Below are 11,738 nucleotides of genomic sequence, written 5' to 3' on the forward strand. Positions count from 1 at the left end.
CAAGGCTCATAAAAAAAACGTTTGGCTCTGGTTTCATTATTTCTGTAGACTACGGCCAAAGCACGAACGCAGTTCATAGTAGAAGCCAATATTGGTTCAAAATTATTTTGCCGTTGTATGATAATAATTGAGATGAGCGATCCGGCAAACCAAAACCATTACTATCATCACAACAGACGTGCCGAAATCTATAGCACTATTTTTTTTTGAGCTTTCACTTGTTTTGAAGAGCTTTTATATTTTTAAACGAACAAGGTAGACCAAGTCGTACTATTTCGGATTGCAACCGTTGATTAGACTTCGTACAAACACTAACTCTCAGTCAATCGCAAACAAGAAAATATTCTTCGGAATTTTTCGACGATTTTCACTGACGAAAACTTTACGAAAATATGTGATCGAATACAGTTACTATTGCTATTAGTATTTTCTGAGAAATTTATTTTAGGGCGACAAGAAAAAATTTAATGGAAACTAGATTACAAAAGTAGGGTCTCACTTTTTACGATTCTTTAAGAATTTTCCATTATTTCTAAAGGATGCTAAAGTCGATTTGAATTTGTTAGTCACATTCTACTTAATTTCTTCACATTCTTCTCACTTTTTTACATTGTTCTCAAATGCGTAAGAATTTCCATCAAAAATTTACATTTTATTAAATGCCAGCGTTGCTGACAGCGAAAAGGGCGGACAATTATGCACAAAAACGATTGCAAAATCAGGACGAAACCAAAGCAGAAGAAAACTGAAGAACGTGACATTTGCCTTTTATACGAAAATTTTAATTTCGATTTTCAATTAAACACCAATGGCAATTTCCTCAAAATAAACTTTTGCCACCGCCTTTGTTCCCCAACAACAGAGTATGGCTGGCGAGGCAGCAGGAGGCGAAGGCATGCTGCTTTATGCGATCCCACTAAGAAATCGATAAAACTTGGCGTTTGCGGGAACCGTAAAGTTTGCAATTGTGACAGCGTTACCAATTACGTGCGCGCTTGAAGTGCAGCATAGCGTCGGTGGGCAACACGCCGAACTATTTGGCTTCGCATTTTAAGCCCTTTTCCTTTTATATGTATGTCTACCACGCCTTTGACTTTAGCGCTAGGCTGCATTTTGTACTTACAATACTCATTTGTTTTTCATTCGTTTACTTGCAGATACTGCTCTATCCGGAAGAGGGTTGGGCGCGCACGGCCTCCTCCAGTTACTGGACCATCACACCTTGTTGGTGGCAGCCGAATCGCTGCCGCATCGAAGAGTTTACCGGCACACAACGGCAATCGACCAAAGCCAAAATGATGCCGCTCGAACAGAAGGGTTCACTACTCATCGCCGGACACTTTCGCAGCAAAAAGGCGTTGACTGGCGTCAGTCCGTTGGGCGGTCGCACTTGTATGGACTGTGTAGATGATGGTGATGGCGGTCGTGGTGATGGCGCAGCTAACGGCAAGGAGCAGGAAATTGACGAATTCAAACTGTATCTGACTTCGAATATCTCGATGGAGGACTACAATATGGGCTACTGTTTGACGGGTTTTGTGGAGCGACGCTGCCAACAAACCAACACATACCAAATGACCCACTTCGCCGTCATCAAACGGCAATGGCCGTCCATTAGCAGTGCAGTTGCAAAGTCAACGTAATTAAATCAAAACTTTTACATTATTTATTTATACATAGTGCGAGGTACTTACAAAGTTTTGGACGACAAAAGTGTGCGCAAGTGTAGTATGTTTGTATGTGTTTTTCTAGCTTTGTAAGCCATGTAGAGATAATTGAGATTAAGCTAAGTGTTGGCATAGCTTTAGTGTATTAAATAGGCGAGTTGCTAAGTACGATTCGTTTGGTAAATGCTAGTTTTAGGCAAATGCAGTCTACTTTTAGGCGCTTAAATGCAGTAAGCGACAGTCGTCCTTAAATCTGCACCAACATTGTTATTCGTTGCTGCTATGCGGGAATGCAAATAATTTGAAATTTATGTAAAGCCCTTTTTTCTTGCTTTATTAAACACGACTTGACAGGTATTTTGTGATAAAACAATCGAAAATTCACACAAAATTGAACAATGCATTTGCAGCAACACACGGACGCTTGCCAATATCGTATATTGAATATTAAAAATCTGCCTGCAAGCGCGTAAAATCAGAATTTTTCATTTCATTTTACAATGTAATCGTATTGAAAAATCAACAAAATCAAAATTTTGAACGAAAAATAAGAACGCCAAATGTCATTGCATATCCGCAGGCGCTGCAATTTTAAATTCATAATAATGACGCATTTAAATATGAAAATATTGCAATAACATTGATACAAAATATACATATATCGAAATAACAGTGTGAATAGTAGTGTTGAGTTGCCACGCCCACTCTGTGGCACCCAGCCTTTGCCAGTGTAGTTAACGCATTTATTTGATATTCGTTGGCAGCGCTAAAATATTATTTCTGCTACTGTTTCGAAATGTATCACGCAGTGTTTATTTATTTATGTTAAAAATTGGAAAAAAATTGCAATTTATGTGAAATCGCTTTAAGTGGACTCACGTGAAATTTATGCCAATATATTATATAATTATTTAAAAATTTAAGTGCAACATCAAAGGCCATGGAAAAGACAAGGATTTTTTTTAAAATACCCAATTACATATCGCCAACTAAAATGCAGGTGAAGGAAACACGATATAACATGAATCACTCAACTTGAAACAAAATTTGAGTTTCAGTTATAAAATGGTTATATATTGGTTATCATACACTCATATTTTGGTTATATATCGGTTATCACACACTCACATTGAATCAAAATTTAAGTTTTGGTTATAAAATGGTTATATATTGGTTATCATACACTCATATTAAAAACAAAATTGAGTTTTGATTATAAAATGGTTATATATTGGTTATATATTGGTTATCATACACTCATATTTTGGTTATATATCGGTTATCATACACTCATATTTAATCAAAATTTTAGTTTTGGTTATAAAATGGTTATATATTAGTTATCATACGCTCATATTTGGTTATATATCGGTTATCATACACCCATATCGAATCACAAATTTGAGTTTTGGTTATAAAATGGTTATATATTGGTTATCATACACTCATATTTTGGTTATATATCGGTTATCATACACTCATATTGAATCAAAATTTAAGTTTTGGTTATAAAATGGTTATATATTGGTTATCATACACTCATATTTTGGTTATATATCGGTTATCATACACTCATATTGAATCAAAATTTAAGTTTTGGTTATAAAATGGTTATATATTGGTTATCATACACTCATGGTTATAAAATGGTTATATATTGGTTATCATACACTCATATTTTGGTTATATATCGGTTATCATACACTCATATTGAATCAAAATTAGAGTTGTAGTTATAATAACATTATATGTTCGTTATTATATTTGACAACTTTATTCGATATTTTTTTGATGATGCGTTGTTTTGCATTTTGGGTTACCGATATTTTGAAGATGTTGCTAAATATGTTCATGATCTAAACATAGCTTGAGTCAGATTGTTGTTGTTGTATGTGAATGCTGCCGAGTTAACAGTTTTTGGCTTGGTAAAAATCCAGATCCGCTCTTAGACCTGACTGTCATGAGAGTGAATTAGGTTAGCTTATACTGGGCGACTGCTGATACTTAGTATCATGACAGTTGAAGGTTCAGTTTAATTTAATTAGAAGTATTCGTCATACAGAACGTCATCATTTTTTGCGAACTTTAAGAGCGACTTGATATCTACTTTTGATACTTCTGGTAGCCCTTTGCACTGGAGATATTTAAAACAAGCTCTAGATAAAGCTGAACAGAAACACAGCAGATGTTCCAGCGCCTCTCTCATGCCTTTCTTTTGAATAATTCTGCTTGTATTGTCGTTACTAATACCCATCCCGCTCGCATGTGATGTCCTTAACTTGAGATCTGTCATTACACCAATAACTCTCCTGCAGTCCATTCGAGATCGTGTGAGAAAAATTAATTCGTTTATTTCTTCGAGGCTTTTGCCCATGATCTTGGCGATCCTGAATGTTCTTAAGACGCTCCATCTCGCCCTGATCCATGTGTCAGTCCTATCGGAAATTTCGGGTTTATGTCAGTTTTACTGTCTACCGGTTTTCCTTTATTGGTTGGGCAGTCAGTCAAATAATACTTTTAACAATCTCATAAATTTTTCTCTTTCCGGAACTTTTCTGTGGCCTAAAACCTGGTATATATACAACCGCTTAATCATCTCCGTGCTTCTAAGGGCATTCTCTCACGGGAAGCGATGTGAGATTATTGCCTAAATTGTCGCCTGGCTACCGACGTATACATTGATCCTTTTAATGTTGCTTCCTGCGTTGTAAACTCTCCCAGTCGCTTTCGTGGCAAAGACTTCCACCTGGAAGATACTGCAGTATTCCGAAAGCTTAACTAGTCGCCTTAGATGCAGCTCCAAGAAATAGATTCCGGCTCCCGCTCTATTAGCCATATTTGATCCGTCTGGGTAGATGTTTTAAGTTCCGCTAGCGAGGCGCATGCTCCTGTGCAAACCACCTTCTTTTAGTGTGTCTTCCACCTTTTCTCGGTATATATTGATCTTCTTTATATTGTTTCCTGTGTTGTAAGTTATCTCAGCCGTTTAGAAGATGCTGCAGTATTCCGGAAGCTTGAATAAACTGAAATCCACCTACGAGCAATGCATTCCAGCCCCACACTATTAGTCTTTTTTGACCCGCCTGGAAGATGTTGTAAGTTCCGCTAACCAGTGAAATGCTCTTGCGCCATCCACCAACTTCCGGTGTGACTTGAAACCTTCTCTCCTAAATAAAGCGTGAAGGTATGTGATCAATTTTCTTCAGCAACCCCCTGCTTATTGAGTCATTGTGGATAATTCACTTATCTGCCGACCCTTTCCATTGGAATGCGGATTTTCTACTTTAGCCGTTGGAGTGGTTCTTAGCGCTCCCCTTATGCAAACAGTCAATCTATCTTCTTCAATGGTTTTCTGATTCTGATTTTGGTGACAGCGGTCCATCACACCAAATCACCGCAAAGCAAGACTATCACTGTGTAACACCAATCTCTGAATCAGGTGATAGGCCCAAGTAGACTCTAGCATCGGCTCACATGCGAAGGGTACCCCGCCGGCATTTTCATTGTATCCTCCACATTGAGTTTCCAAATAAGTTTGCTATACAAAACTACTACCAGGTATTTCGTATGCTCCTTAATTATTAACTCAACCCCATTGAGCCTCGAATGTTTCCATGTCGGAATTTTATATCTCTTTGTAAAAAGTACAATATCGTCAAAACCTGTTCATCACGTTACTGATTATGTCTAAAAGTTAGATTAGGTTTTGTTAGTAGACTGATTTCTCGTGAGGCCACGAATAATCTCACTTGAACAGCTATAGACACTTGTCCTTTGTGATGTCCAGAACTCTTAGGTATGGATCAAAAAAACCGTCGCATATCGAGCTTGCCACAAAATTTTTTTTAGGTGGCTAATATCAGTTCCAGGTAATTTGACGGATTCGTAATAAGTATGGCAACCGAGATGCTTCAACCTTCTTCTTCTTCATAATTGGCGTAGACAACGCTTACGCGATTATAGCCGAGTTAACAACAGCGCGCCAGTCGTTTCTTCTTTTCGCTACGTGGCGCCAATTGGATATTCCAAGCGAAGCCAGGTCCTTCTCCACTTGGTCCTTTCAACGGAGTGGAGGTCTTTCTCTTCCTCTGCTTCCCCGGCAGGTATTGTGTCGAATACTTTCAGAGCTGGAGTGTTTTCGTCCATCCGAACAACATGACCTAGCCAGCGTAGCCGCTGTCTTTTAATTCGCTGAACTATGTCGATGTCGTCGTATATCTCGTACAGCTCATCGTTCCATCGAATGCGGTATTCGCCGTGGCTAACGCGCAAAGGACCATAAATCTTTCGCAGAAGCACCATAAATTTCTCGCAACGTCGACTCATCCGTTGTTGACATCGTCCAAGACTCTGCACCATATAGCAAGACGGGAATTATGAGTGACTTATAGAGTTTGCTTCAACCTTAGTGAGACAAAAATTGGACAGTACATAGATGAGAAAGTGTATAGCAGTAGTTAGCAGTTTTATGCACCTTTTACGTGCCATTCTGGACCAAGTAGTGGTTGCTGACCAACGCTTGCTGAGCTAACGCGAAGCCTATAGATCCTGTGCCCAAGGTATGCAGACCGGGAAAACCCTGCTCGTTCCCATTCTGAAGAAATTTGGGTATGGGTGTCTCTTCTTGCAAGTTCATCGTATTTTTGGCGATTCTGCTTTCGCCAGGCTACCAGACGAGTTTAATATGGAAGCAGCTTGATGCTACTGCTAATTAGGTCACACATTTCTTGACTAGATTTGAGCTCATTGTCAGCGAAAAGTGGGTTTTCAGCCTGAACACTAAATAATAAGCATATTTACGGAGCAAAAAATCCGCCTACATAAGCCTTACTCTGCATTAAGAGCGATGTGCGTTGATGCATTCGAAATTCACGTTTCATCGGTGTCGTAATAAAACACGTCGTAGAACTTCAAGGATTCCTTCGTATATAAAATCGAACTCTGATTGCACCGAAATTCGATTTTTAAGTGTTCAAATATTACATGTCAGTATGTAAACCCAGCTATGAGGGCCATTTGTGTTATTACAGCTTTCCTTCTATGAAAAAAAGGAATCTCTATCACTGCTGCAAAGAACTTGTAAATTGCTAACATTTTTTCTAACTCTCATTAATTTTTTGCTTAGCTTGCAGGCTAGCAATGAAGCCAAAATGCAGCGCCTCGCCTGCAAGAGATGTTGATTTGAGCGCACTTTTGCACAGAGCCATAATCAAATGCGAAGATTATCTGACAAGTGAAGTGTGATATTGAAATTTGCCAATAACCGATTGAATCTCACTAGAAACTGTAAATGAAAGGAATACAAATGAAATAGTTTGCGACATGTAGGAAGTAGGCAAAAGTGGATACGTAGATAATTTTCTAGAAAGCGCAAAAAATTCTGTTTGTAATGAGAATGCAGGATTGCTTGTCTTAAATTTTTTGGTTTATTACTAGGTTAATTTTTTTTTGGGCGGAAAGTGAGTACTAGGTTTATGAGATATCGAGCTGAAATTTTGCATACTTTCTTTTCACCTCAAAGAGCTGTTTATATGTTGGAGCCGCCGATATCCGACAACTATAGCATATAGCTGCCATGCACGCTGAACAATCAAAACCAAACTTTGTATGAAAATTTTTTCATTTGACAAGATATCTTCATGAAATTTGGTGTGAAGTATTTTATAAAACAACGCTACAATTTCAAAATATGTTACTCGGATCAAACCACTATAGCATATACATAGCTGCCATACAAATTGCTCGAACAAATTCAAAATTGTTTATACCCTTTCATGCTATAAGCAGGAGCGGATCTAGAAATCGTTTTTTGGGGGTTAAATAAACATTTACTTGATTATTATATAAAATATCAATGTTCAAATCGACCTTCTCATATCAAATTCTACTAAATTGAAATAATACATTATAAATGGAAGACATACTTTATTGCAATGTATGTATAGTCCTGTAGTCAGTCCGTGTACTGAATATAAAAATTTCACAAAACAAAACGTTGTGGTCTAAGTTTTAAGAATTTTTCGAGAACTTCCTCTGCAGTGACTTCAATGTCATGATGCGTGGATGCCAGGCCGATCAATCTATCTTGAAGCATGTTCGTCCTCAGCCACGCTCGCATTCTTCACAGGAAGTGTGCATAATATACGAAGAAAAGTATGTATCTTGATGTAAAGGTCTATATCGCAGTTCTTCAACGTTTCCAATGCAGTTGTCGGTAACTTGTTATCTTTAGCTTCGGCCCCCAATGGCACTGCCAGTGTTCAAGTACAACTTTGAGCTTCAAACAACGCACGACGTTGTCATTATACAAAAAGCCTTTGAATCTATATATTTCTTTGGTTTTCAAAGCACAATCTTTTTCAGGAAGCAGCAAACTCAGTTCAAATACATCCAATACTTCTCTAGAAAAGCGCGTCTTCAAATCTTCGCCGATTGTAGCCAACAGAGAAATGTACACTGAGACCCTGTAGTATTCTTCACAAGTTCTCAAGCAAAAATTTTCGCTTTTTTTGTCGGCCGCAGATTCTTGGTCTTTCTTCGTCAACTTTCAGTCCCGCTGCTATTTTTTTCGTGTTTGAATAAATGGATCGAAAATGTTTCTCAGGTTTTTGTCTTCGATTTCGAAACGTTACAAGCAGCGTATCTATCATATTTGATGCCTCTACCAGATCGTTCGATTCTTTCTGTATCTCGCTGTGTGAATGAGTTAGAGCTAGAATATCACATAAGCATAAAATCTTAATTATAAATTCAATTTTGGACACGGCAGCGATGAGCGCTTTTCCCGCTTTCAAATTAAGATTCATTTTCTCATTTCCTCAAGCACGATTCGTCCCATGGGCAACTCCTGTGAGAGATAACTCCTCGTCAGTTTGAGTGTGTTCGCTAACAGTCATAGAAGGCTTAATTTCTTCTACAGCATAATTTTTTGACAGCTCAGCAAAGATAACCAAAAACGTCGTAAAATCTGCCCTTATGCAAGTCCAGCAGAAGTGAAATCGACTCAACGAAGTATGAGGCTAAACTGAAACAATCAAACTTTGGGGAAAAGGGGTGTGCTGTGTCCCGCATTACCCCATTTCCTCCCTCTGAATGCGCCACTGCTATAAGAGATGTACCTGTTAAGGGTATTATAGATTCGGGTCAACCGGAGTTAACGTTTTTCGTTTCTTTTTTTTTTTTTTTTTGAAATCTCATCTACCATCAAGAGTATCTAGAGTAATACAAATATGTCGTTTACCAAAAAATTCCCGCATAGCAAGCAAATAATACAAATTTGTGCCCAGATTTGCTTAAGAATCCAGCAATTTAAAACAAAAAAACTCCACAAAACGCATTGCAGCAAGCATTTTCTAGTATTTACACATACATATGTACATCCAAAGGCTAACTTTATATCTTAATGTACTCGTAGTAAACCGTAGACGCTATAAAACAAACTAAAACAAACTAAAACATACATAGTATATTATATAATATATGCAAATCAAGACTTTATTAGAAACCAAAGAGAATACTGTCCAACTGTGCTAGTGCAACGCGAGAAGTTCAAGCAGAAGAATATATCAAAATTTCGTCCATTAAATTGGAGCGCGAACACAATGGCAACACTGCTAACGCACCAAACAAAACACACAACTAACGCTACTACAACAACAACAACAACAACAAAAACAAGCATCACGCACAACTCCCTCCAAACACCACGCTTCACTACCTCACCGCCCGCCACAACACGCTACGCGCTGCCACACTCACCAACAACCACAACAACAACATGCGTTCGACACCTAAAAGCACAGCGTTGCATTGTGCCAGACAAATCCGCTCCAATTAAATACCTTAATAAGCGTAAAATTAAAACTTTAATCAAAATGAAGAGAAAAAAAAACAAAAACAAATAAGAAAAAAACACACATGCAAAAACAAAACAAATGCGTATGCAAAAACAAAAACAAAACCAAAGCTACTCGTAACTAACTATGACTAACGATTAATCAAAATCTTTATAATTATTTGGCGCCAAAAAAAGTGCAATATAAATGATGCCAGCAAATAAGCAGATAATTAAAAAGTAAAAATGTCAACTTTTGATATAAAAATATAAAATTAATTTTTTTTATGTGCGCATATGTACGTTTCGTAGAAAAAATTTTGCTTATATAAATGTCAGTGTGTGTGTGAGGCGTGTTCGCACAGACACCATACACCGCAGTCTGCTTAAACAGTTAAGCGCACACAAACACATTTAACTGTTTACACACACATTTTCATATACAATTTATATATTTATTTACGGTATACATGTATGTAGTACGTGCTTTCGTATGAATTTATGTGTTTTTAGGCTTATGCGCCTGTTTGTATGTTGTTGCAATTTGCCAATTTGTATTCGTGTTCATTATATGCATATGTAGGTGTGTGTGTGTGTGTGTGTGTGTGTGTATACATGTAAGCGCTTTGTGTAATTTTATAGCAAACATAAAATCAATTTAAAAATAGTAAATAGCAAAGAAGTTGCGATAAAAACCAGCATTCAGTGTCAGTACCTGCAAATATTCAGAATATTATGTAAAGTAAAATGAAAATGATTGAGTCAAATTTGACGCGCTGTTAAATTAAGATATTTATGTAATTAGCCCATGTAAACAGTTGTATTTCCGCTATGGAAGTAAACGTTTCGCACAGCTTGCAACACGCAACCAAAATCATTTTCGAAATCAAAGCCGGAAAAGCCAGGAAAAAAGTTGTTGTAATTTCAGCAAAAATATATGTTTTCAAATTTTTATAGCGTAATCAGTAATATTTATTTCAAAAATTAATTATGTAAGATTAATGAAATTAAATTAGTAATTGAAATAAATTAATTAAGCACTTTAATTAATTTTTTATTTAATTATTTAATTAAATGCAAAATGAATTTAATTTTAATATCGAAATCAATAATATTTATTTCAAATATTAGTTTAGTAAAATTAATTATTTTAAATTAGTAATTGAAATAAATTAATTAAGCACTTTAATTAATTTTTTATTTAATTATTTAATTAAATGCAGAATGAATTTAATTTTAATATCGAAATCAATAATATTCATTTCAAATATTAGTTTAGTAAAATTAATTATTTTAAATTAGTAATTGAAATATATTAATTAAGCACTTTATTTAATTTTTTTATTTAATTATTTAGTTAAATGCAAAATGAATTTAATTTTAATATCGAAATCAATAATATTCATTTCAAATATTAGTTTAGTAAAATTAATTATTTTAAATTAGTAATTGAAATCAATTAATTAAGTACTTTAATTAATTTTTTTATTTAATTATTTAGCCAAATTCAGAATGACTTTAATTTTAATATTTCATTTAATTAATTAATTCAGTTTATTTACTTAATTAGTAGTTGAATTAATTTTCTTATTATATATACTAAATACAATTAATTGCTTTAATTTCATAATAATAAATTATTTTAATAAATAATTAATAAAATATGTGATTAATAAACTATTTAATTAAGTAAGAATTTAATTAAATTTACTCTTTATTTAATTAAGTAGTTAAATTAATTATATCAATTGAACTAATCGAATTGATGAATTTATTAAGTAATTGAAGTAATTAATTATGTTAAGTAAATAAATTAGTTAATCTGCTAATTGAATAATTAAATTAAATACTTAAATTAATAATTACTTCTATTTAACTATAATACTTAATTTAATTAAATACTTATCTCATCGCATTGTAAGATAATTATTTTTTAATTTAATTAATTAATATAAATTAAATACTTAATTAAATAAATAATTACTTTAACTTAACTACTTCATTTAATTAAATAATTAAATTAAATTATTTATTAATTAATTTATTAATTTAATTATTTAATAATTTTCATTAGTAGTTTAATTAATTTGCCCACCTAACATAATTAATTACTTTAATTTTATTACTTACTCATTAATTGTATTACTTTAATTAATTTATGTAATGTAACTACCTAATTAAATAAAGAATAACTTTAATCAAATTCATAATTAATTAAATTGTTTATTAATTTCCTT

The 11,738-nt window shown here is 34.6% G+C and overlaps 1 protein-coding gene across 2 annotated transcripts in view; it reads left to right on the top strand.

Annotated features, from left to right (window-relative positions):
* The window catches only part of LOC126757560 (uncharacterized), an 89,305-nt gene extending 86,405 nt beyond the window's left edge, over window positions 1-2,900 (top strand). For both annotated transcript variants that reach the window (XM_050471561.1, XM_050471560.1), the window contains one exon: window positions 1,158-2,900. In XM_050471561.1, coding sequence (XP_050327518.1) covers window positions 1,158-1,643 — 486 coding nt within the window. In that variant the 3' untranslated portion in view covers window positions 1,644-2,900. The remainder of the gene's footprint in view (window positions 1-1,157) is intronic.
* The last annotated feature ends 8,838 nt before the right edge of the window (window positions 2,901-11,738 follow it).

The sequence above is a fragment of the Bactrocera neohumeralis genome, chromosome 4 (genome assembly GCF_024586455.1).
Source record: "Bactrocera neohumeralis isolate Rockhampton chromosome 4, APGP_CSIRO_Bneo_wtdbg2-racon-allhic-juicebox.fasta_v2, whole genome shotgun sequence".
NCBI classification, from domain to species: domain Eukaryota; kingdom Metazoa; phylum Arthropoda; class Insecta; order Diptera; family Tephritidae; genus Bactrocera; species Bactrocera neohumeralis.